The 27,384-nt window shown below is 39.6% G+C and overlaps 1 protein-coding gene across 2 annotated transcripts; it reads left to right on the top strand.

Moving 5' to 3' along the window:
- On the top strand, positions 1 to 27,225 carry dpy19l1l (dpy-19-like 1, like (H. sapiens)). Of its 2 annotated transcripts, XM_040030664.1 has the most exons (22): positions 1 to 223; positions 661 to 685; positions 785 to 872; positions 3,126 to 3,263; positions 4,767 to 4,887; positions 7,681 to 7,774; positions 8,006 to 8,063; positions 9,672 to 9,763; positions 11,323 to 11,422; positions 13,516 to 13,593; positions 15,672 to 15,758; positions 15,980 to 16,039; positions 16,451 to 16,531; positions 16,852 to 16,953; positions 17,828 to 17,899; positions 19,060 to 19,139; positions 19,329 to 19,353; positions 21,449 to 21,568; positions 21,681 to 21,855; positions 22,080 to 22,179; positions 22,490 to 22,615; positions 24,391 to 27,225. In XM_040030664.1, the coding sequence occupies exons 1-22, from the start codon at positions 1 to 3 to the stop codon at positions 24,560 to 24,562; spliced, it is 2,217 nt and encodes a 738-aa protein (XP_039886598.1). In that variant the 3' UTR covers positions 24,563 to 27,225. The 2 variants fall into 2 exon arrangements, with proteins under 2 accessions (XP_039886598.1, XP_039886599.1); XM_040030665.1 differs by lacking the exons at positions 661 to 685; positions 785 to 872 and having other exon boundaries at positions 110 to 223.
- The last annotated feature ends 159 nt before the right edge of the window (positions 27,226 to 27,384 follow it).

Raw genomic sequence — 27,384 nt, 5'->3', positions numbered from 1 at the left:
ATGGTGGCTAAAACCAAAAAGCAAACCGGGAAGAGTCCGGCGACCCAGACTGACCGCGACAGGAGCCCGCTTGTTTCGCCACCTGGCAAAAGTAACGTTAGGCGACCAGGCAGGGAGGGCAAGGTTTTCAACAGCACGCATTCAAACGGGCTTTCGGGCATCAGACACAAGCTGGGGCTAACTCCGTCTGCAGCCGCCAAGCTGGGAATCACTCTTCTCCTCGGTAAGTTCAGAACCACTAGCTCGTTAGCTTCTTGCAGAACCACAAGCTAACGAGTGCTAACACTAGCAGCATTAGCAGCTCCGCTAAATTAAGTTATCTCCGCTGCCGATCACTTGGCTAACGTTAGCTCACCCTAACGCTACCTCTCTAGCGGTAGTTACCTGCTGTTGCTGTCCGTTAAAATCAAATGAAAGTGTCCCGTATTTCTTCCGCCTATATGCCACATCAGCTCCACACGTGTTAACAGGTTTTCTGGCAAACTTCAAGCTTGGCGTTCTTCTCTAAATGCACAATAGTTATAACCCCCGTATCACTCAAAGGCATCTCTCCTGTAGTCTAACCAGCGGGTTGTGGCTTTGCAAATCTAGCCTCCTTTCTCAGTGATGAAGTAGCTTTTTTTTTCTGCAGTAGTTAAAGTTAATTCTTTCTGTTCACAGCTGCTCTGACTGGATATCTGCACTGGTAAGCTGCGCTTTCATCGGCTTTACCAAGTTATCGTTCACCAACTACTGTTGCGTTTACTTGCTCTTACTTCACACATATTTCTCCCCCTGCAATTAGGTATCATCTCACACAGCTCTTTGAGAATGACAGGCACTTTTCACACCTGTCTAACCTGGAGAAGGAAATGGCTTTTCGAACAGAAATGGTAATTTGTTTTTCTTTTTTGTAAGGCAACAGCAGGATGCACAAATCTTTGATAAATATTGTCATCATGAATCTTGAAGGGCACAGTTTTTCTATGGCCGTTGTTTACCATCGTCTACCTTTATTTTGGCATAAGACAGTAAAAAGTGTGAAATCCTTTGCTACAAAACAAGATGATCAAGGTCTAAATCAAATTAATATTTAGCATGGATTCCCTTTACCATCAAAATAGCAGCAGTTGTTCCTGGCGTTTGCTCATTTAAAGGGGGGGGCTGTTTGAGCAGATTGGAAAACTATCTTGGGTCTTTCAATAACCCCAAATTCAATCCCGTGATGTTAATGTATTTGGCTATATTTCAGCCATGCACTACACCTGTTGCAGAGCAGTTTATTGTCCTTGTAGCTGAAGATACACGTAAATGATGTCCAAACAAAAACAGACCTCATCAGACCTACACTAAGAGGGCTTGGTGGTTCTGCTATACTTAGATAGATATTGTGGTGGCTTTCTCTTTTTCTTTTTTCTTTTTTCTTTTTCTTTTTTTTTTAGCTGACTTGTCTGATTTGATTACATGGTCACTGAAAACCAATAAAGAGCCATTGTGAGTGATTATTTTTATATATTTAACTTTGTTAACTTTGTTTTGGTTGAGATTTCGACATGTGCTGAGGAGGGATGGTGGATATACTGGAGAAAGGATGTTAAATATGGAGCTGCCAGGAAGGAGGAAAGGAAGAATGGCACAGAGATAATTCATGGATGTATCAAAGGAGGGAATGTAGAGGGTTGGTTGGAGGATGATAAGGATAGGGTGAACCCTAAAGGAAGTAACTGAAACAGGATGATGATTTTGTGGTCTCCTCTTCCAAGAGGACAGTGCATCCATCAGGCATGAGGGCTCCATGATTTGTGTTCAGCTATGAGAGGATGTGAATTATAGATTTGTGTTAATAACCGATACCAGCCCATCTGAACATATGTGGTGGATTTTACACCCACGTGTTAGAAAGTGCTCTCCACCATCTTCATTAAAAAAAACCTTCACGTTTGAGCTGTGGTAGGATGTGGGCCAACAACTTTCTCAGAGACGTTATGCCTCTAATTCTTTCTAACTATGTCATGATATATTTTATTTTGTCATGCTGCCAAATGACATTGAGACAGATTAGATGTTGCCTTGATGGTATTGCATTAAAATAGGATTTCCAACATAAGAAGTGCATGCGTCATTTGTAAGGGAATGTTGTTTTTTTTTTTTTGGGGGGGGGGGGTTAGTAGTTGTGCTTAAAATTTAAATGTGTTGAAGTTAGTCACACGAATCAGGCAGAGACAACTCTTTGGCTTTCACAACATGCACTTTTTTTTAACATTTTCATCACATTTTATAGACCTCATCATTGCTGAAGTCATTAAAACTTAATGAGTAGATTGTTATTGGCAATAAATATTTGCTGCTGCCCCAATGAGCATATAAGCACTGTCACGTTTGCCTTCTGTAAAACAAAATATGACAGCAGTTTGCATTTTTTTAAAAAGGCCATCAAAATGAGATCAGCCTGGTTAATAAAGAAATGCGAGGCAAGCTCATCACAAAACATTTCCTGCATAGTTAAGATGATGATGTTGTAATAATTTCCCAAAAACAGTGCTTCTATTTGACATGCAAACTGATTTCCAATGAAAAGTTGGTTAAAGTGAACTTTGACCCTTGAGCACACCAGCCAGAGTTGGTCAACAATAACCATTGCACAGACGTCAGCTGAAGTGAAAGGGGGAGAGAATAAATATTTAGAAGAAGACTTACTGTTGACTGATGACTGTAGTTAAGCTAGTTTCACTATGACTGTCCATTCAGAGAAAATCAAATCAGTAATACTTACCATGTTGGACTTTACAGTTGTTACTCATCTGTCACTTTCCACGTCGATCACTCGATGAAGAGCTGCACACAAGCAAAATTAACATTTGTGTCTATAAGCACTGCTGCCTTTTAGATCACCATCACTCTGTGTAAAAGCTGCTGATGTTTAAGTGACGCTCAAGGTGAAAACTTTGTCAGATGAAAACAGAATACTTGTCTTGCCTTCCCCCTGCTGCGTGCTACCAAATGGGCTGTGAGCCATGGCCATCTGCTGAGCCTGTGTAACTCATTCCAGTTTCTTCTGAGTTGTAGTGCTGGAGTTATATTTAGTATCCGTCTGCTGCCTTTTTCTTTCTGTAATCTTCTGTATGTAATGTTCTTTTTGATACCAGGGTCTGTACTATTCCTACTACAAGACAATTATTGAGGCTCCTTCTTTCCTGGACGGCCTTCACGTGGTCATGAACGATCGGCTGACAGAGCATCCGCTGGTTATTAACACACTGAAGAGATTCAACCTCTATCCAGAGGTAATATTGATTTTTGGCAAATTACCGTGCACATATTTCATTTGTTGCTCTCAGACTAAAATTATTCATAACTTTGAAATATTTTCAGAAGAAGATCAAATCTTCATTCTCGTGGGATGTATACAGTGAATCCCTTAGTACAAACAAAACTCTTTTACAGAAGGAATAAAAGGTTTGAAGGGTGAGGTAATTTTATCGTGAAGATGTTTTTAAGCTTTGGGATAAAAAAAAAAAAAAAAAAAACCACTTCGTTAGTATTATATTGTTTGAAGTGTTGGCAGTACAAGAATCTGGATGCATTTAATGAGCCAAATCGGGTAATGCAAGTAATTGGAGAATTGCATAACAACAGTTTATGAATTTAGCAAATAGATGTTTGGTGATTAAACTTTTTTAGTCTTTTAGATGATTGCTTATGTTGAATTTTGCTCCATGCATTTTCTCCTTTCATGCATCCCCTCTACTTTTTTCTCCCTGCAGTCTGCAGTCCTTTGCCATGTAGCAAATAGCAATAAGTGCAGTTAGAAGTGGTATACATGCCAGATTAATGCGCTTTCCTAACAATGAATCTTGCTGGATGGAGAAACCAGATTTGTTTAATTCTTTCTTTACATGATGGTTAAGAAATATGCTCACTGAAGATGAGTGAGTGAGTAATCAGGCTACTCTGATGGAACAAAATAAAGGAAAGAGATGTGCTGGAAAGCCAACGTAGAGCATTGTTGCAGAACAGACTGTGAAACAGCAGCGTTTTATCTCCATTGTCTTTTTGTAATTTTCTGAGAAGCCAAATTGAAAGTTGAATTAGGTTGTTATAGATTGCACAGCTTAACATTGATTCTTTTGTGTGTGTGTTGGTTTTTTTTTTTTAATTTATTTTATTACAGTTAGATGACTTTAAAGGCAGCATGGTGGCGCGGTGGTTAGCACTGTTGCCGCACAGCAAGAAGGTCCTGAGTTCAATTCCAACATCAGGCCGGGGTCTTTCTGTGTGGAGTTTGCGTGTTCTCCCCATGTTTGTGTGGGTTCCCTCCGGGTACTCCGGCTTCCTCCCACCGTCCAAAGACATGCAGCTTGTGGGGATAGGTTAATTGGATAATCCAAATTGCCATTAAGTGTGAATGTGTGAGTGAATGTGAGCGCGAATGGTTGTCTGTCCCTGTGTGTTGGCCCTGCTACAGACTGGCGACCTGTCCAGGGTGTACCCTGCCTCTCGCCCTATGACAGCTGGAATAGGCTCCAGTGCCCCCCGCGACCCTGAAAAGGAGAAGCGGAAGCGAATGGATTGATGGATAGATGACTTAAAAAAATAAAATAATATATGTATATATATGTATATATGTATCACATTAGTCTTTATTTATTTATGATCCCTTTTTGCAAACTCATAGACCAGAATCCAAATCATGCTAGTGTCTACTCCTCAGAAATAAAAGGGATAAAACAAGTAATTTAAAATTTGATGTTTAAACAGGATTTTTACATCCTGTCTGTTCTCCCCAGGTGGTCCTGGCCAGCTGGTACCGGATGTACACAGGTGTAATGGGTTACTTTGGGATTCCCACAAAAATGTGCTGGTCCATCAACAGAGGAGAGGGACTCACTCCTGTGGACAGCTGTGAAGGTAAACACTGTTGCCATGGCATGTAAGTCTTAACTAGAAACGTGCTCAGTTGTGTGCATTTAGACACACACACACACACACACACGGGTCAAATCTAATCCGTTCCCGTATTTCATCCTACTTGGTGACAGTTGTAGCCCCTTTGCTTGAATAAACTGTTTAGCTGTCACTTAAGATGCAGAGAAGTATAAATATCGCAGATTTGAGAAGTTTGGTAAGTAATTCTTGACCTCATTTAACAGTCCGGCAGTCGGCTAAGAGATAATTTTTAGGCCCGTGGTTTAAAAAAAAAAAAAAAAAAGAAGAAGTAGTAGTTAAGCTTAAGGCATCCAGGCATCCTCTGCAAAACTAACATTTACTGAATAATATTTAATGCGAAAGAAGAGAAATATACTCATTGATTTTTTTTTTCTTCTAGCCTTGAGGGGGAAAAATGTTTTTAACCTTTTCCACATCTTTTTTTTTTTTTTTTTTTTTTTTTTTTAAGTTGGCTCACAGTAACATTTCCTGGAAATTAAGTCTGCTAAGCGAAAACAAGCAAAAGCTGCTGTCAGCGTTCCTTTGTGAAGCTGCAGTCTCCATGTTTCTGTCGGTCTCATTAGTGAATGTGGCACCCCACGGCTGATGTACACAGGCTGTTTTCACAGTGTTTACATAAACCTGATGCAAGCTGCATTGCATTTCCTGTAACTGTCAGCCAGTATGTTATTTTTGTGTGGTTTAAAATTACACAGTAGAACGGAACAAGCAGTTTTGGAGCTAGATCCGTTTTCTGTTTGTCCAGTGATTTACCGTCACATCACGGAGATGATGCGATGCAGCTCTTAGCGATGTCAATGCATCTTCAATCTCTTAGTCATTGTTGCCGTGTAGGTCTGTTCTGTGTACCTTCTTATTATGCTGGAATCATTGAGAGGAGATCGTGCCAAGAATATAGCAGCGAGACGTCATTTAACTGAGCAGTGAAGTGAACAAAACCTATTTGCTGTCACTAAAGTTTCAAACTTTAATCTCACCATCAGAATTTAGAGAATGACTTGTGGAACCTGCAGTGGGATGTGCAGTAATAATGTATTATTCCAGTTTGATGGTTTTTGTTTGGGTTTTTTTTTTTAACCCCACATTTTTATTTATTTATTTATTTTTGATAGGGCTGATCGTGACATGTTGTTTAATGTACTTCCTGTTGTTATGCTTCAACTTTGGTGTCATTCAGATATGACATTTCAGATGCTGTATAAAAACTGTTATTTTTGTCACCCATCGGTTTGCTTAACTGCTTATCCAGTTCGGGGTCATGGAGGTGTTGGAGGCTATTCCAGCCAACACTGGGAATGAGGTGGCATAAACTCTGGACAGGTCCCGGGTCTATCACAGGGCTAAATTAGAGACCGACAGACAACCATTCATACTCTGATTCATACCTACAGTCAAGTTAGAATTATCATTTAACCTAATATTCATGATCCTTTACTACGGGAGGAACCCATGCAGACACAGAGAGGACATATAAAAGACCTGAGTAGCATATATTTATCTCACACATACGATTACATATGGATTTTTTTACTATAATTTTTTAAGTAGCAGAACTGAAAATTTTTGCAACACAGAGTCTGCAGGAAGTGATTAGTCTGTGGTGTCTTCATTGCAGAAGCGGAGCACAGAAATCCTACCTGTTTCATGGGTTATTTTTGCATGACCTAACTTATTCAATCTGCAGTGACCCAGTTTGCACACAAAATGCAAAATGCCTGCAAATGTGACTTTCAGATCATTAAACACATAGGGGTGTGTGGGGGTGTGTTTTCAGATTACTCCTGTAATCAGAGATTTACATTCTTTTCGTGATTGCAGTCATTTTCAAGGGGTGTTAGGGTGTGTGAGATGACTGCAAAGTGGTCTGACAAAATCAAAGGTGAAGTTAAAATCATAAGTTCAAACATATTGGCTGTGCTAGTCAGTCAGAGAACCTTAAAATCAATAATGTTTCACACAGTGCACAAACTCACAGGAAGTATGTCTCCCATCAATATTTCACTGTAATAAGTTGTTAAATCTTGCAACAAAGTTTCTATGTTTGCATCAGTGATGTTAACTAAAGCATAATTATCACCTGTTCGATGGAGAAGGATAGAAGGCAGTCCTACATGCAAAAAAAGTGCATAATGGATTTGCTTTAATTGGCATAGGCTGCAGTCCCCCGGTGACATGGAAGAGGATGGATGGATAAATGTACAAAGTCATTACTAATAGAAAAAATGTTAAAGCAAATGTTTCTCACATGCTGCTCAGCCTCCATGTGGGTGGTCTCCTGCTCAGAGAGAGAATAGTAGGATGGCAGAGCTTAGCAGTATTATTCATACATTTTTCAGTTGCACTTTTTAACACAAGGAAAATCTTGCTAAAGGAGCATGAAGTGCTATTCTACATGACAAAATAGGTAATTAGCAACAGTAAGGTGAACTGAAGTGAAAGTAACTGCAGACAGAGATGATGGGTTTGTTTCAAATCCTATGCGACGTGCAAATATACCAGTAGTTGAATATTGACGTACAGCTCTTGATCATTTACATTTGTAAAACATTATATCAGCAATTTCCAATGTCCAAACGATGTCCTCAAGTTACTACTTTCTAATAAGTCTTTGTGAAATGTAGCAAATTAGCTGGTCAATGGAAAAATAATCAGTTATCATGTTATCAAAGCTGAATTATATGTCAGAGAACTCTATTGGTAGCATTTAACCTGGATAAAAACTGCATTTCTGCCTGTCTCTGTTGCGCGCTCCAGGAATGGGTGACCCAGCGTATTTCTATGTGGCCTGTGTGTTCCTGCTGAACGGCATGATGATGAGCATCTTCTTCATGTACGGCTCCTACCTCAGGTAACTTCTCCAGCCCAGCACTCTCTCCTGACTCGCGCACATGGACACTAGTGAGGAGAGGATGATTTTTAAATGGTCCATCCCAATAAGCTGTCAGGCGTAGACCATTTGTCTGCCGTCTTGGTCAGATTTATAGATTTGAACTATCGGAAAGAAGATAACTTCTCTGAATCCGTCTGCTGCTTTCTGCTCTTCTTTTAATCCCACCTCATTTTCATTTTTCCTCATTAGTGGCAGTCGACTGGGTGGCGTTATTACCACATTGTGTTTTTTCTTCAATCACGGTGAGGTAAGTGCAGTTCCTTTAATATCTTTATCAGGATATTCAAATGTTGGAGCTTTGGGAAGTGTAAGCTTCTGAAATCTGTAAAACTCAAAATGGGAAAAAAAAAAACCCTCAGAAAAAGAGAAGGATGGTTAATAGGGACTCGTTTCAGCCCTCAAAGGAGCTTAGAGTTGTTTTTGGCTCGCACTCAAAGCTGAATCCCTCCGCCTATCTTCTTCTCTCAAGTTTCCTCCAGAACAAATTTCAGTCAAGCGCACACTCGAACACATTTCTGTCCTTTCCCCGAGTGCTATGGCGGCTTGTGACAGCAGCATCTGTAATTTCCACTTTTTCGGAGGAAGTAGTAAAATGGCAGTCTGGCTGGGTAGGCGCTCCGAGGTCAGTGTTGACTGCATTAAAATAGAGGTGTGGGTGTTTATTAGCCTTTAGAGACAGGCTCACTAATCTGTGAATTATGCTTATGCAGGAAATCTAAATCGTCACTTGCTCTATTATCTGAAACTAATTTTAACTTTACGCTGTAACCTTCTGCATGACCTGACGTTCACCTCTCGATAAATGTAACTACACGTCGTGTGGACGCACACCACAACAACTTGAGTGGTGTGGAAGGTTGCAGCATAGGGATAAAAGGAGTTTCTGGTTACGATGTAGATTTCCTGCAGAAGTCTAAATCAAGCTCAACAGCAGGACCTAAGCAGACTGCTCGCTGGATCTGTGCACAGATAAAAGCTGCAACTGTGCAGTTTGTACCTTATTAGTCTACTGTTCCTGTTTTCACACTAAAATGGAGTAAGGAATCAAATTAATAAATCATTTGTTGGAATACAAGACCTCCTTATTCTGTATTCATATGTTGTTATTTTTATTTCTTTTAATTTTATTTCAGTTTTTTCTGTTTAATTGTGAGTCTTTCATTTGTAATATTTTTACTTCATTGAAGTTTGTGGGGGGGCGGGGGGGTTGTTTTTTTTTTTTTGGTATGGTATCTCATGTTAAGGAGCTGCACATCTACTGCGCTATGAGCCACAATGCAATTCATGATTAATGCTATAGCGAGTATATAGAGCCATATTAATGTCAAAAGTAGACATTCAGAAAGTTAGATGCAATTCATTTGTTTAAACTTGATTGTAGGCAATCACTTTATTTGAGGACTGAAAAGCATGAAGTACAGTCACAAAGAAACAGTCACACATCAGCCTAAAGTTGATTAACTACAGCTAAATGCAGTCACTGGCTTAAACTTTCACCTGTTTTATTTTATTCTAGTGAGGTGACCTAGAATTCATCAATAAATGTGTTCTCCTGCTACAGCATAGATTAAGAACATGCAAACCTCCTCACACACAGTGTTTTTGCATTTAAGAAATCCTACCAATAGACCGATACCAGATGTCTTACATTAAGTGTCTGTAATCTCTACACAAGCTGTGTGTTACTATACAGTCTGTGTCAATATAGGATTAACTGAGATTTATTTATAAGCTGCAGAGGAGTAAAATGTATCTCTGTTTTGTTTTGTTTTTTTTCTCTCAAAGAAAATCAGAGCTATGTGAATTTGAGTTTGAGCAAATTTGATTCTTTTCTTGTCCACGTGTATTTTATCAGAGCACTCGAGTGATGTGGACTCCGCCTCTGAGGGAGAGTTTTGCCTACCCTTTCCTGGTCCTGCAGATGCTTCTTCTCACATACATCCTACGGTAAACTCACTCATCGTCTCCACTGCTCTGCTAAATTCATATTGTTGTAATTTGGTAAAGTGTTTCAGAATGTGCAAAGGCATCACAAACACACCCGAGCACATCATGAATAACTGTCATGTTAATACTGGTGTGGGACCTTGTTTTGCTTAATGAACTCCAAATGATGGTGGAAACATCTTTTGTGATTCTGCTCCATGTTGACATAATTGAATCACAAAATATCTGTTTGCTGAATGACCACATCCCAAAAGGGCTTTACTGGTTTCAGAGTTGGTGACTGGGGAGGTCAACAAAATCTGATCTCAGTATCATGTTTATGAAATCCATACTTGGAGACTTTTTTGACTAGGGCTGTGCGATATGACCAAAATCTCATATCCCGATATAAGACATCTATCGTCCCAATAACGATATAAATCACAAAAATTTTACATTTTCTGTAAATTTTGACACAGTTCACTGCTCTGTTTGAAGATGATAAGTTGTAGCTATGAATGGATGTACATGGTCTGTAACAATACTCCGGCTCTGTGGCGTTCAAACTGTGATTGGAATTAAAGTCCAGAGTGTTCCAGAAAACATTCCCAATGCTATCACACCACCAGCAGCCTGGACCTTTGTCTGTACTGTCTCAAGCTTTAGCAGAGTGGAGAATCATTAGACTAGCTGCAGTTTTTTATTTTTAGCCTTAAAATTTCCAGTTCGATTGATCTTGTGCTCGCTGCAGCCTCAGATTTCTGTTGACCCAGGCATGGTTTTGTGCCATCGAAGCACAACTACCTAAAGGATAGTTGGCTAATTCTGAGCCGCTTTTCTGCTCAGCACAGTTAGCCGTTCTGTCTACTCTGACCTCTTATCAGCTATGAATCTCTGCCTGCTAAGCTGCTGCTGGATGGGGTTTTTTTGTTTTTATTTTTCATTATTCTGGGTGAACTGTAAAGACTGATGTTATGCAAATTCCAGAAAATCAACAGTCTCAGCAATACTCAAACATCACTGAAATACCTCCACTTCCCAAATCATCACTGCCGTCACGTGATTGTCTGATCAGATTATATGACAATAAGCAGCTAAGCATAATATCCAGATAAAACGATCACCAAGTAGATGTCTGAACACATGTTCATGTAATCAGTTCATAATGCCTACACAGCTCAGATATTATATGGTGCATTAGTTGGGTATATACTCTGCATGCCTAATTATATCTAAGCACTTGAACGGTTTCAAAAATATAAAGAAAGATGGGGAAGCATCTGTTTTTTCTCTTCATTTTAACACCCAGCTGGTGGTTGGCAGCTCAAGTTGTGTGAAAACTGTTTTGATACTGTGACTTCTCTTAGTGTCACAGTTAACAGTAAATTGAGAAGTACTTCTGTTTTATTTTCTTTTTAGCGTAACTTTGTCCATAATCAGGTTTCTGTATTACCATTAGTGTGAGAGTGAATGTTTGTACATCTGTGTTTTCTCAAGCATTTTAATACATCTCATCTTATCTCTGCCACACCCTTGCTCTCACCACCTTTTCCCTCCATCTGTGTCTCTTCCCTCCCCAGGACACGGAACCCGAGCCGGACAGCTATGGTCGCTCTGGGCATCTCCAATTTGTGCTTTATGCTGCCTTGGCAGTTTGCCCAGTTTGTGCTGCTCACCCAGGTAAACAGGGCAAGATAAACATTGCGAGAGAATGTGGAGGGGAATGGAAAGGGAGCACAGAGATTAAAGAGAAAATAGAGACTTGGAGAGAACAGAGGCTGGGCAACATAGCAAAGAAATAAAAAAAATCAGAAAGACTGAAAGAAAAGGGATAAACTCAGGAGATTCAAATCATATAAAATTCAAAAAACATTCTTAAATTGAAATTTTTCTAACTGATTGACACATTTAGGTTAGTATAAAGAAGTAGTGAATTAAGGTGTGTGGGCTGGCAGACAGAAGAGTCGAATAACTTCAGAACAAACAGGTCACTGCAGCAAGCATATGTGCTTAGTAACAGTTTAGCCCACGCTGCTGCTGCTGCTGCCCCCTCAGGGCTCTGCTGCTTTTGTGCAGGGACTTTAACGCGGGACGTGTTGTTTCACAGATATTATTTCTTTGTTTCACATTTATAAGCTGCTAATTGAACCCATTCACCTCAGCCACTGCATGCATAATGCAATCCAAGGCCAAATACACCCACAAGCACTGCTTACTCATCAGTACAGAGGGAGTTTGATGTCAGTTGTTGGGTTTTACTATTTTTTTTGTTGGGGGGGGGTTGTTTTGTTTTAAAATTTGCAGTCACACAGTTAATTTTCTACAAGGCCTACAGTAACCCCCTTGAGCAATTACAATGGTCAAACAGAATTTGATTATGATCAGTAATTGTATTGGCCAATTTAGAAAACCTTCCAACTGATTACATTTGAGTGTGAATTCCCATCACAAGAACAGGTACTGGACAGCGTCCCATCATGGTGTCCTGTGGGGGTGGGTCCTTTGAAGTATCAGGGTTTTTTTTGTTTCTTTTTGTTCGCTTGTTTGTTTTTTGTTAAAGCGCTCACTATAACTGTAGTTAGTTTTGTTTTACATTATCAGCAGTAACTCAGACTTGTTCCCAGTGGGTGCTGGTGGTCTTACCTCTGCTTTGAGCAGATGATGTAGTTCTTTATTCAGCAGCACCCTTTAGTTTGTGCTGGAGTGGTTTGCAGTGGGGATGTGAATGAGCACCTCCTAATCTAAGGCGTTCTCAGCTAGAAAAGAGTAGCTTGCCCACTCCAGGTGGGGAATGAGTTGCTGGTCTAAATCAAAGTTCTAGTATCTTGCGGTCTTATTTATAAATGAGGGAAGACTGAAGCAGGAGATTGCCAGATTGAGTGGTGCAGTGTGTGCAGAAATGTGGATCCTGTTCCAGTCTGTCATGATGACGAATGAGCCGAGACGGAAAGCGAAGATGTCGATTTTCCAGTTGACCTACGTCCCTACCGTCCTGTGGCCTCTAGCTGTGGGGACTGAATGAAAGAATGAGATTGCCGAAACAAGTTGGAGCTGAAGAGTGTCATTTACCTAGAGCTCAAAGTAGAGTTGCTACTCTTCCACGTTGAAAGGAGCCACTTCAGACGGTTCAAGTAAATGACTAAAATGCCTCCTAGGTGAGGTGTTTGAGCATGTCCAAATAGGAGCAGACCGCATGAAAGCTGGATGGATGGATGCTAAATATAAAGTAGGGTTTTTATGTGATAAATACACTGACAAGACAACAGGAAATAAAGGGAAGAGGAATGCAGTAAAGGATCCAAGTGGTATTCGGGTTACATTTATAACAACTGCTATGTGTATTTAAAGAGTCACTTTATTTTAACTGTAATCTTTCAACTACCGTGATGTATTCAGGCTTTGGGTTTAAGTTCTGGAAATGCACAACAAAAATATTATGTTAGAGTGCTTCACAAGATACATTATGTAATGCAATGCCATAAAAGCTTTAAAAAATGAGTTGTTACATGTAAAGTGCAGATTTTACAGTTTGTTTTTTTTATTGCACCCCATTTTCCCTGTTCTTTCTTGATTAATATACAATACTACAAATTACTGTTGGAAGGAAGGAATGTAAATTTCCCCTAAAGGCTCAAATCCAGCTTTGACATTAGCAACTTTTAATGTAAAGATAATCATGGGAATGTTATTGTTGTTTTGGCCTTTTTTGTATGTGATGCATTAATGAGCTTTGTGGAGTGAATTGTTAAGGTAAACTACGCTTTGTTTTCCAGGTGGCTTCTCTGTTTGCTTCGTACATTCTGGGCTACCTCGCTGCTGCTAAGATGCAGTCCATCCTCGTCACTCATATGGTACAGTAGATAACTTTTCCTTTTGCAGTTATTTTGTTTCTAATGGCAAAACTTAACGTATTCGACCCTAGTGTATTTGCATAAAGTTGAAATGTATTCGTTTAAAGCAATTTACCAAGATGTACAAGGTAGACTTTCTCTGAATCAGGTGTTGGGCATAAGTGAAAGTTTTCATTGCTCCTGTCCTCTGAGCTGTAACCTGCTCTCGCTCAGTTCTCCTTATCTCCCTCAGCTCCTCGGCCGGGAGAAATTCACATGAGCTGGTTGGACAAAGTCAGCAGAGACTTTGTCCTTGAAAAAGCTTTAAGGATACCACTGTGCATACATGAGTGCCTAAAAGACGAGGGATGTGTGGGCAAGTTATTTCACACCACCAAGGACAAAAGGATATCTGTATTTGTTTGGAAACGTGTAAAGATATTTTTCTTTGTGGGTGTAGTATTTTGGACGGTTGTCCCTCTTTTCCACATTCTTTACCCTTAATCCTCTCAGCATGCCAAGCTGTTAGCCAGGGCCTGTGTGCGCCACTGATAAGGAGAAGGGCCTTTGTGGTAAGATGCTGGAGATTTGTGTCAGAGGAAGGCATATGGCTCTACATAATTTAGAGAGTTTGGGAGTGATGACTGTGTGTGTGTGTGTGTTCAAGAAAAGAATAGACACAACCAGGAGTCGATGTCCTCTGTGACCTCCAGCTTGTGTTAATGAGCCTGAAAACTGTCATTAGTTACAGAGCGTACACATGTGTTCACTCATATGCCAATAGGATGTTTCTAATTGCATACAAAGCCTCAAAATATGTGAGCTACTGTTATAAAAATACCAGAAATACTTCCTGTCTGAATGGCAGCACTTCAGCATTTGATTATTCGGATATCATTTGGTTTCTAGGTTTTTAAGCTGCTTTTTTATGTGGAAATATGTAAGACATTTCTCTCTCCTACAGCATCCATCATGCTTCATCCCACGTTTTTGTTGCCATTTTAGTGACTTTGCAAAGTAAAAATCTTCCCAGATGCTTAATTGACTTTTTTTTTCCCCCCTCAAAAAGCCACTGAGCGGAAAACCTTATACACAGGATGGCTTTGCAATCTGGGGTCTTGCTCTTAAGCAAGAAGTCAGCTCAGCACGTGAGCAATGAACCGCTCTCATTCTTCATTGAGCTAACACAAAGGCAGAGACTGAGTACTGTAAGAGAGAGAAAAGGAAAAGCTCTAAATTTTCAGTGTTGATTAGCGTTATGAGAACCTGAATCTATGTACGGTACTAAGCAATCAAAGCAATTTTGATCAGTCGAAAAGCACTTTGACATTTTCTAGAGCAAACATTCATCAATATGACGATAATAATAATGATGTTTCTGAAAAATATCTGTTCAGTGCCTGAATAACTGGTAACATTTTGACTGTCACCACCGAGGTTCATCTGGCAGTACCGTTTACGTTTCCAATACTCTGAGTTTAGACTCATCACAGGAGCCACAGAAGCAGAAAAATAAACCTTTTTATATATAAAATGCCAAAGTCTTTTTAAAATCTGTAAAGCATTGCAGCGGCTTCATAATCGGTATAATTTTTCTAATAAGTATCTACAACAGTTTTTCATAATAATTACAGTAGCTGCTGAAGCCGCTGGTTTGTCATCACTGTCAACATTATAAACAGGTCATTGAATAGGATCGTATTTTAGTTATGGCAGTATATTTATGTTTTAATACATTAATGCATGTTTACATAATAAAAGTGTTGGGTTTTTTTTAAAAAAAACATACAAACGCCAACATCAACAGTGGCATGCAGACTATTAATACGCTGTATCCCTGACGATCTTCCTGCTACAGAAACGTTTTTTGCTGTTGGCGGTAAACATGGGACTAAGTGTTTTTATGGCAGCATTAGAAATACTGGCTAAACTTCAGCACTACCTGCCAAGCTCGGATGTTCAGCATTGTTTAATTGCACACACGGGTCATGCACATCATGCTGCACCAAATAGGACGGGGCTGCACTAAACGGCCCTCAGTGGTTTGAATACCACGTTCATGTGAGGAATGATGCTTTCTCTTTGTCCTCTTTATGCAGATCACACTCGGCGTCTGCTTTGTCCTGATGTTTGGTAACTCCATGCTCCTTACATCCTTCTACGCCTCTTCACTAGTGTCAATCTGGGTGAGTTGGAGGCTCCTGTATTACGAATGTTTAATCATTGATTGATTCAAGTCAGTCCTGTTTACTCTGATCAGTGATGCAGGTGGATTTAAATTTCAGCATATTTGTAAGAGTACACAGTTGTAATACATGTGTAACAGTAACTGCATTGTATTTTTTTCCTTTGGAGTGGAGTTATTCCACTTGCTTTTCACTTAAGATTTGTTGTTTTATTTTTTTAGGTAATCATTGCAATGAGGGAGCGATTTGCTCAAGTCTTCAGACAAGGCATTGTCATCTGGGTACTAAAGAGTTTTATTATCTATGCTTTACTGCACAACTACATGTTTCCACTTTACAGTAATTGTGTCGTTCTTACAACATTCACACACTTTTGAGAAGAAAAAATAAAACGAGAAAATGGTTGCATGAATATCCCAAAAACAAGTGTGTAGAGAGAGAGAGAGAGAGATCACATAATGTTGATCTAACAGAATAGAGTGTTCTCAGACAGTCGGGTATCCCTGCTGTGCTAAAATATTTGAAGCTAACATCTCAAAGAGTAAGCATGCTTTTGTTTATGTAGTTGTCCAGTCAGCCTCATGGTTTGACTGCTTTGTTCTTCACCACCATACATCGCCTGTCTGAATCTTATGTATGTATTTGAACATGTCAATCCACCAATGTCGATCTGTGTTTTTTTTTCTGTACAGGTCATGCAGGGCCTGGCTTGGGTCGGCTCAACAGTTCTGCTTAAATTCCTGCTATCCACAGTCTTGGGTGCCTCTGATGATGTAAGTAACTCTAACTCCCCGTCTGTAAAATCAAACCCTTTTTCTTGACTCAACATTAATAATGGAAATGAACATTTTTAGGTCATTGTGTAGATATTAAGTAGATGAACCAAAAATGACCTCATAAGTGGGCTGATATAGTAGCTCAGTTAATATAAATGTAAATGGACTAGCCATATGGAGCACTTGAGCCATGTTTGATATTCACTATCAGAAAATGTCAAATTGAATTATTAAGAACGGAATTAAATATGCAAAATTTAAGAATAATTTTTTCACAGGGTGGATTAAAGTTTTATTCAAAAATGTATGTTTTCTAGGCTCACATCAGTGGATTAATCAAGTCCAAGTTCACGAGCTACAAGGACTTTCACACTCTGATGTATACATGTGCTGCTGAATTTGACTTCATGGAGTTGGAGGTAAATTCTGTTCCTTTGTCAGGGCTAAAAATTTGTCTCCCTGCCACTAAAGGATGACGAGTGATCACTGTGATTCTGAGCTGAAGCCTTCCCTGATAAAATGCTAGTCTCAGGCAGTTTTTTTGAGGAAAATCTTGCCAGGTCTCACTTTTTAAAATGTCAGTGCTGTGAAGATGTCAGAAATGCTGTTAAAGGCCTGCTCCTTTGTATCAGAGCTGCTGGATTGTCTTACAGCAGGGCTGAGTGTGGAGGAAACCAGAACTGTGCTCTGAATTTGACAAGAAACAAAATCTGACAGCAAAACCTGGCAGCTCATTTTGGGCTGAGTTATGGGCTAGACAGTCGCCTGGTTTTGTGTGTGGTCTCTCAGCACTGCAGAGAAAACGGTGCATGCTTTTGGAACAGGCTGGCTCAAGCAAAATGCAGTGAAGCAGCTGTAATCAGTGCAGTCATATACTTTCTTAATGCTTTAAGATTCATTTTCTTTAATTAGCACTTTGCAGTTTTATTCTAATCTGTTTATTATATATAGAATTGCAACATATCATGATTCATAATATTTTGGCCTTTAAGCATTTGCAGTTAATTATTGCAGTGCTCAATTAAGAATTTCCCAAACTGTTATTTATTTTTATAGCCATGTTTGTATTTTAGTAGTAATTTGCTGTGCATTAGTCTCTCACTTGCCAGCCTCCTCCTTGAAATTATTTCAGCTTAGATATACTACAATGCTCAGATGTGATAGTTGTCCTCTGTCTCTGAAAGTATTATTGTAGGATATACCTAACAATATAAAGGGTCTTGAGGCGACTGTTGTTGTGATTTGGCTCTATAAAAATAAAACTGAATTGAATTGTCTTCTTCTCTGCCTCAGACTCCTGTGCGTTACCTTAAAACGTTGCTGCTGCCCATCAATGTGCTGGTGGTTGCGCTCATTGCTGGCAGGGTAAGTCCTCTTGTAGGCATAAAACCATCCCTATGAAAAGGATAAACATTTGTTTTCAAAGCAGCAGACGGTATCAGGTGAGGTGTATTGGGAAGCCTTGCTCAGAACAGTTATGGGTTTCTCTTGGTCTGTGGGAAAATGGATGAAAATTAGCAAGATCTGTCTTAGTCACTGCTCTTTTTGTTCTTGTATCGCCTATGCTACAGTTTACAATACATTCCTGCATATTGAACCATCGAAATTGCTCAAACAGCTAGCATTTGACTTCCACATTAAGTCCACATTCTCACATTCAGCTGTTGAATGTCTGGAAGGCTGGATGATTTTGCAGAAATCTTATGAAAGCAGCATTAATATGCAGTGTATGGCTGTATAAATATCATGGTGTCAGACTGACACTAAAGGTACAAGTGAACATCGTCACCACACCATGGTTCATATGAGAGAAAAGGTTCTTTCACTGAAAAAACTCCAGAGAAGATCACACATACTGGCTCATGAGCATGAATACTTTATATTTTTAAGCTTGAGGTGAGGAAATGTTGGCAGAAAAAGCAAGAAAGCCCAAACAGTCATGTGTATAAGAAATCTTTTGTTTTTTTTTTAAATCTCAAACTCTTCTGTGAAGAAGAAATTATGCAGCATGACTGTCAGAAAGTGTCTGCAGCATGAAAGCTACGATCTCACCTTTCAGAACAGCAGGCAGTCAGACATAAAGATCAAATCACTTATTGAGCCGTGAGCTTCTGCTTCACAGCAGCTGAAAGACAAAGCTGGTGTCTGCTCTTGTTAGTTCACGTAGCTTTCCTTCCATTCTTGTGTAGACTAAGAAGCTTTTTTAAATTCAGGTGTTGTTGTTTCAGTTTCAGTAAACTACAGTTGTTTTATTTGGACTTGTCAGGAACTGATATACATTTTTATATTTAAGCCTTTAAGGAAGGGAAGGATGAAAAGATTTCCCCCCGATTCTGGTCACGCTAACATTTGTAGAGGGGAAACATCAGAGGAAAAATATTTGAGGAAGTCCTATTTATATGATTTAATCTCATTATACCCTGCCCACGCTAAGCTAAGAACACATGAATCAGTTTGACAAAGCATGATATGCAGAGCATTTAAACATGAGAAGAAATATCCTTCGAAGTATTTGTCTTTTTCAGACCATCCAGGATATAGTCCGGTGCCTGAGGCACGGGGAGAAGACGTTGGCCAAGCCTGAGGACGCTGACGAAGCTGCAGGGTGAGGCTTCCTCTCTAGGGTGATTTCAAGGACTTGATGCATTCTGTTGATCAAACAGAAACTGTGTTTAACTGGGAAAATAAAATGCTCTAAAATAATGCAGTGTCTTACCTTTTAAAAGTAAAATAATGGCTTGATTTTTGTTTTGAGTGGGCAGCTGGCTTCACATATTTCTGTTCTGTGTTGCAGGTCTGAAATAGCTGCAAAAGGAGAGGTGAGAAAAATACTTACATCATTTATTTTTTTTTTTGTTAAATATATGCAGATATAACAATTATCTTGACCACACCTCCACATGTTCCCTTTTCCTAAACCTGTTTTATATGATTATATTCTCCCGTGCAGTGAAGTCTGCTCAGTTTCTATGCCCCAGAGTGATTTTGATCCCTTTTCTCATTACCAGGAAATCAAAGGCATTTTTCCCTTCTGCTATGAAATCCCACTCTACTGCCTTTTGTCTGCTTTCTCCCAGCTGCTTCATGTCATTTTCTGTAATATCTCTCTCTGGGCAGTAAAATGTTCAGATGTTCAGTTTCTAAAGCTTGCCTATATAATGGCTCTGATGGTCTATAAATGCTCAGAGAGGAACACTTTCTCACTGCGCAGGAAAATGCAGGTTAAAATGTACTGAAGAGATCACAGCTAAGGAGCAGATCGCAGTGCTGTTTCTGATTGTAGTTAATGACAACTTCCACTGTTTGTTTTTTAGTTTGCAGTATGTGCAGCACAAATTTAGATCAAATAAATTTGATTGCTTAATCCAATCCTACATCAAATGAGCGACACTAACATTACTGAAATGCGTCTGCACTTTATGTCCGTAAACAGCACAGCTGTCATCTGTGACTTTTCCATCTGTGGCGTTGAATCCAGAGTTCTCAGTTGGCTAATTGTCATTTAAAACAGAGAGCAACAGGAAGGCGAGCATTAAGACACACTATTATAGACTAAATACTGAGTTTAAATTCAAATGCAACATAGTGGTTTTGTTAATACTTTTTTTAAATAGTTACATTTTTGTGTTCAAAGATGATTTTGCTGGCATCATAACATTTGCCATCCTTGACAGGTATGCCAATGTCATTTGTGCCATTGGCATACCTGCCAGTTCTGGTCTTATCAGGCAAATGCTGGTTTATCAACATAGGTCTCACAAAAAGACCCCACGACCTCACCCCACCCTCATAAAGTCTGTTTTTCAAACGTTGGTCAGAAACATGCACACACGTAACCTAATATAGGTCATAATGTAGAGCACAAAAAAGTTGATACGGTCCCACTGTTTGGTTGATGCCCTTCCAAAGCCCTGTCCAGCTCTCCTCGTGTAACGGCCCATCTCCTGCCATCTCCTCCACACTCTGGAGACTATGTTGGCAGACATAGCACACTACCTTTGCAACCTGATTGGGCTGCAGGTTCTCTTTTATGCTCCCAACTGTAAGAAGGATAGTAACAGATACTGAGAGAGAGTAATGGCCTGTAGTTACCACCTGAAAAGCCGTTCTCTTTCTGTGGCGGCTTTGCTGTTGTCTCTCCAGTGCTCCTGTTTTTACTTTGATTTGCGCCTCAGGATGTAAAATGGGTTCACAATAGATTCTGCTTCCTAAGTGAACTGATTGATATCTCTAAACGTAACGGACTTTGTGTTTTATTACAGTGATTCATTTTTATTTTTTTTTGTCTGAGCAATACATTTAAAAACAGACCATCTATATATTTGTTACACCTCAAAGGTGGACACACTGTAGGCTTGTATCCACAGATGAAACATTGAGCTTTTTGAACTGGTATCTACATATAGAATTTTTCCACTCTAAGGAGTCAAAGTGCTTCTTACTGAAAGCCACTTGCACTCTTTCATGTGGTGCATTCAATGAGTTTGAGCAGTCTGGGGTTCAGCATCTTGTCCAGCAGCACAACTACGGTTGCTAGACAACCAGCTGTCCCTCTTGAGCCACAATGGCTCAATTTTTGCTTCTTAAATTACTTACAATATATTTAAATTTCAATCATTTGACAACTTGATCAAATATTTTAGCAGAACCTGACAGTAAAGAAAATATCAGGTCTATTTTCAAATATACACTCTGCCCTTTAATCAGTGTGAAAAGCACTTTGTGATAAGTAGTCATTAAGGCAGCAATGTAAAATACTATGAAATATGAATTTATATAGCAATGCCAGTCAAGTCAAACAGATTTTGTGAAACACTCTGCTACAGAAGAGTTTCTGGTAGATGATTGTGGATTTGTTTAATTTTCTGTGTGTCAGTTTTGATTCGATCTGTGTGTGAACCTGTTTCTCTGTAGCTGGTGTACCACAGTCTGCAGCTGGTGGCTTTTGCTGTCCTGGCCATCCTCATTATGCGCCTGAAGCTCTTCCTGACGCCACACATGTGCATCATGGCGTCATTGATCTGCTCCAGACAGGTCTGTCTCTCAGTGACGCACAAAAGCAAAACAAAAAAACTGCTTTCAATATTGTTTTACCTACAAAGTCTCCTCTTTACTTAAATATAATGAGTATGTTCTGTCCCTTCAGCTCTTTGGCTGGATTGGGGAGAAGTTTAAGCAGCACACTGTGGTTTTTGCTGTATTGGCCATCATGGCCATACAGGGAATGACTAATCTGCAGGCCCAGTGGGCGATCATCGGAGAGTTCAGCAACCTGCCCCAGGAGGAGCTGCTGGACTGGATCCAGGAAAACACCCGTCCTAGTGAGTGACCTTGCCTGATTTCATCGCTACCGAGCAAATAATAGTATTAAACAAGTATTAAGATTAATAAGCAGCTCGCCCTGATTGCAGCATAAAATTTTGAAGTATATTCTATTGTTATAAATTATGAAGTACTGTATATAATCTAATGAATGAAAACTTTCCTGTTTGATGCTCTCCTTTTGGTTTGTTTTCTTTTTATTTGGTTTTTGCTTTGATTGCAGATGCTGTGTTTGCTGGAGCGATGCCCACCATGGCCAGCGTAAAGCTTTCCACTGGTCGGCCTATTGTCAACCACCCTCACTACGAAGACGCTGGGCTGAGGTCAGAGGAATCTACAGCTCTTCTTCAATCTCCAATCTAGCATTAAATTAGCTATAAAAGATTTATTTCACAATTTCATTCATCTCGACAATAAAAGAAATGAATCAAACACTGCACCAAACAGGCATTTAAAAGGACCATTCTTCAAATGATGATTGTGCTACTTTTCACTTCATTAACTTAATTCTGGAAGCAAAAATGTTGAGTCAATTTTTCCCCACACCTTCCCGTAAAAATACAGGTCCTTTATTACCTTTTTGCTCTCATCCCACTGCTTTATCACACTTTATAACATTGTTGATTCTCACAGAGAGAGAACCAAGCTGGTCTACTCCATGTACAGCCGCATGTCTGGAGAAACCGTTAAGAGGAACCTCATGAAGCTGGGAGTAGAGTTTTTCATCCTTGAGGATTCGTGGTGCACCAGGCGAACCAGGTACTGCAACAGCACCGCTGCTCCTTTCACTGTCGTGTGCACAGTAGACAAGTTTAAGTCGACCCCCTACTGCAGCAGTCCCCAACCCCCGAGCCACCGACTCGTACCAGTCTGTGAGAGTTGAGGTTCAGGTCTGAAAGTTATGGTTTTCAGGGTTTTTATCGTCTACTCGGCCTTTTGCCGTGTTGTAGTTGTGTGTCTTATTTTGAAAGAAATATTTACGCGTTGCCATAGCTACCAGAGAGTATTAAGGGGGCAGAGAGCAGGATGCTACTCTCAATGTTGTTGGCGCATTTCAGGAGGACGCTGCTAATGAAGTTGCACAATTAAACAGTCAATTTGTGTTTATTATTATATTTACAAAATACCACAGTTTTTGTGTTGGTCGTATCATTTTATTTTGTTGTATTTATCCGCGATACCTTAAAGGCCAGTCCGTGAAAATATTGTCTGACATTAAACCGGTCCGTGGCGCAAAAGAGTTTGGGGACCACTGCCCTGCTGGACAACTTTTACTCCTTTTAGGCAAACAGTGCAACCATTAAGTTTGCTGTTAAATCTGTTTTGACCACTGTTAACACAACACAATAAAAATTTGAAGAATATTTTCAAAAAGGGATTAAAAAGACAAACAAAATGGAATCGAATTCAACTTTGTCATTGCACATGTCACAAGTACAAGGCAACGAAATGCAGTTTGCATCCATCCAGAAGTGCTTTAGCCATGATATAGATATATTTCAAATTTATATTAGCAATAATATAGATATATTACAGAAATGGGTCTGTTATAGGTATGTTACAATGTACACGGTATGAAGGTATGTTATGAATATGTAATAACTATAAGTATGTATAGGCTATGAACAGGATATAAATATGGAAACTATACAGAAATATGAACTATGCAAGTTGTAAACAGTTGTAGAACTATAATTATTGTATTGTACAGAATGATTGTTTATACAGAATTATACAGTAGTGCAGTTAAGATAAGTGAAATATGTGGATAGTTTCTACAGAGGCTGTATAAAGTGCTAGTGGTTGTGAGTGTTGGTTCAGTCCATGTTATTATTGTGTGTATGAGGGTACAGTTGTCCATTTGTTTGTTTTTGTCCATTGTGTGTGTGTGTGTGTGTGTGTAGGTGGTTGTGGGTGTGTGTATGTTCAGTCCGTGAGTTTAATGTGAGTTCAGGAGTCTGACAGCTGTGGGGAAGAAGCTGTTCTGGTACCTGGTGGTCTTAGTCCGGAGGCTGTAGCACCTCCCAGAGGGCAGTAGGGTGAAGAGTCCGTGTGCTGGGTGACTGGAGTCTTTGATGATTTTCCCAGCCCTTTTCAGACACCGCTTCCTGTAGATGTCATTTATGGTGCTCCGGTGATGCGCTGGGCAGTTTTCACAACCCTCTGCAACGCCTTCCGGCCCAAAGCAGAGCAGTTCCCGTACCAGACTGTTATACAGGTGGTCAGGATGCTCTCGATGGTGCAGCGATAGAGGTTCACCAGGATGTCTGAGGACAGGTGGTTCTTCCTCCGAGTCCTCAGGAAGAAGAGGCGCTGGTGAGCCTTCTTGTCCAGCTTGGAGCAGTTAGTTGTCCAGATGAGATCGTCGGAGATGTGGACACCCAGGAACTTGAAGCTGCTCACACGCTCCACAGCCGTCCCTTTAATGTAGATGGGTGGATGTGGGTCAGCAAAATGGTATCCCTGAAACCTTTAACATTGCCTTTTATCTTATTTAATTCTTGTTTATCTTTCTCATTCTTCCTCTCCATCAGACCTGGGTGCAGCATGCCAGAGATCTGGGATATTGAGGACCCCCAAAATGTTGGTAAAACCCCCCTCTGCACCCATATTTCCAGGAACTCTCGACCCCACTTTACCACAGTCTTTTCCAATGACATTTACAAAGTTCTCAAAGTCCCCAAAGCCACCAAAGATCTCAGATAACATCGCTGGACACACTGGCTCAACACCAAACTGTTTGTTGCGTCACTTCTTTGTCGTGCATTTTTTGGTCACTCACTGCCGTTGCTGCTTTTTACTTCCCAAAAACCCCGGTTCCATATTTCTTTTGTTACTCTGATTCACCAAACGGTGGCTCAAAAACAGGTTGGACATAACAAACAAGTATGCCATGAGTCTAAAACCTCTTGGTGGCGTCACAGCTCTCAGTATTTTTAACTCAAAGTCTCTTTCCAGACTAGCTATTGCTGCGTTGTTGTCACTAGTGATGTTCATTATATGAAAGCCAGGCGGTGGTGGTTGTAGCTCTCCATTTAGCTTCCTGGCATTGGTCTTGTTACATATATTCCTTATTTTAAGGGATGCTCTACTTACATTTGTATAGTGTTTTTCTTACTGTGTAGACCCGATTTTGACTTTCACTTCAGAAGTAAACTTTTGTCTGGCAAGACCAATCAGTGATGTCCACATACTGTGAAGCAATACCCTCTGCAAACCTGGCAAAAGCTGACTTCTTCTATTGTTATGCACAGTGTTGATGTATGAAACGATTTTTCAGTAGTACACTATTTTTATAATTTATTGGTGTCACCGTTTTTATGCAACTTTAAAAGTGTTGAAACATTTTATTTTCAAGCAAACAGTGTTTTGAGACTTTTGGGAGTCTAGGAAGAAAATAATGTTCTTGTGTTTTAAAATGTACATAACATTGATGTCTATGTGAACTGAATTCACTCAAAAAACATTTTAGCTTAATTGGGAGCAGAGCTTTTGTTGTTGCTTCAGTAATAGTTAGTTTATTGTATAATTTTTATGTCCGAGAAGGTAACGAAAACATCGATTTCTTTGATTTTTTTGATTTTTTGTAAATACTGACTACGTTGTTTTGTAAACTGCTGATGGCCTTTAAAATGTTCTTTGTGCTTCTTGAATTATTGTTTGTTGCCAAAGGAAGTTTTATTATCAAAGCTGCATATTCAGGGTACTGTAGCATATGAAAAATTCATTTTTATGTGACAGCCAATCAGTTATTCGTAGCAGTAAATTTTATGGTAATGGTAGCAGTCGCCGGTTCCTTTGTCGGACCACATTAAAAACATGCCTCATTTGATTTATGCCATTACTTGAGAATAACAATGCCCCTGTCATGTCTGTTTAATAAATATGTAGCTATAGCCAGAAGCGGATCAGCTTGGCTTATTTTGGCAAAAGGACTGGAAAATGGGGAAAAGAGCTTAACTGGCTGCTTTAGAGAGTTATAGGAAAAAAACATAACAGGTCATAGTGTGATAACTTGAAAACGAGGTGACGTAGGATTTTGAAATTGATACCATAAGTGCGTCTACTAACAACTGCGGGCGACCTCGTCCTCAAGGTCAGAGGTCAGAGTTTTCTGAAAATCTTGTAACAGGATGACTCCAGATGGAAGTCCAATTGATTTTCAAATTGATGGCATAGGTGCATTTATTAAAAATCTGAAACGAAAAGTCTGAATCCCTTTTAGGGATGAAGTTTGGTGACCTTGGTCTCAAAGTCGAGCTCAGAGGTGAATCTTGGGAACATGACACTCAATTCATATTGTAGGTCTGTCTGCTAAAAATCTCAGACGAGTTTGAATCCCAGTGACTTCGACCTCAAGGTCAGCTTTCTAAAAACCACCTAGGCCATGAATTACTTGTTTAAATAAACCTGAATCTTCACATCTAAAAGTCGATGGCTTGATCAACAGCTGATGGCTCAAGTTACATTAATATTTTCACAATTTACAATAAAGAACTAAGATTTTGCTCATTCCCTCAAAATACATCTGTACAGAGTTTAACCGTTCAGCTTCAGCCGCCTACAAACAGTGAAGCTTGTCCTGCATTTCTGATTGTCTGTGGTGTCAGGAACGAACCTCAGAGACCATTCTCGTGGGATTTTTACATTGCAAAGCAAATTTCTCATCAAAGTTGAAATATTTTAATTTGGGTAAACATGGATTTGCCTGTAATGCTGCAGTTTTCCCTGTTTCAGAGATTTGGTTAGTTTATTTGTCTTAATAATAATCAGATTCAATAAACCCTTGGAGTCAGTTTTATGCCTGTTAAGATTCATAAGTGCCATGACTCCTGGTAAAGGAGTTTTTTAATCTTTTCAGACTTGTATCCCTCTGTATAATCTATGAATCTCTGAGCTTCTTTACTGATGTGTAATTAATATTAAAATGACAGTAAAAACCGGCACAGTACACTTTCGTACACTTGTGTTTTACACCCTGCAGCACCACAACTCGCCGTGGTGCACGACCTGCAGAAACAGCTGTTTGTCGCACTGTGCTGCTCTTAGGTGGTTTGATGAAAATGTTTTCCTACAAAATCACAATTCCATGTTCAAGTTTCATTTGTTTGCTTGTTTTTCCTCCCAGTCCTTGTGCTAAGGTGAGACACAAACTTGTTGGCTATAGCTTAATATTTGGTATACAGACATGTGGTGAGTGTGGCTCTTTTAAAAATGTAAAACTATTCCTGTGAGAGGAGTGAACCACCTTCACCAACAGGAGTAACTCAACCGTCACCACTCAGGTGTTTTTTCTATTGCCACTTTTCTTCATAAGATATTTCCTCCAGTCATTTATAAAAATGTATCAATGATTGTTTTAGTTTATATAAAAAAAAAAAAAAGCTGATTTTGTTTGTTTTCTTGACAGATTAAAGATGTGTCTTGGGGTGAATAATTTACCTGACTTTGGAATCAGGAATAAGATAACAGTTTTCAACAAAAAAAAAAATCTTATCTTCACGGTTGGGAAAAAGTCGTTTCTGTGA

This window comes from Simochromis diagramma, unplaced genomic scaffold (genome assembly GCF_900408965.1).
Source record: "Simochromis diagramma unplaced genomic scaffold, fSimDia1.1 OVJJ01000361.1, whole genome shotgun sequence".
NCBI lineage: Eukaryota > Metazoa > Chordata > Actinopteri > Cichliformes > Cichlidae > Simochromis > Simochromis diagramma.
This window is presented reverse-complemented; position numbering and strand designations above follow the sequence as displayed.

Excerpts from the sequence above, each read along its gene's own strand:
- dpy19l1l (XM_040030664.1), top strand. The coding sequence starts at position 1 with ATGGTGGCTAAAACCAAAAAGCAAACCGGGAAGAGTCCGGCGACCCAG. Across the intron at positions 224-660 it reads GGGAATCACTCTTCTCCTCG|CTGCTCTGACTGGATATCTG; the intron begins GTAAGTTCAGAA and ends TTCTGTTCACAG. Across the intron at positions 21,856-22,079 it reads CCAGGAAAACACCCGTCCTA|ATGCTGTGTTTGCTGGAGCG; the intron begins GTGAGTGACCTT and ends CTTTGATTGCAG.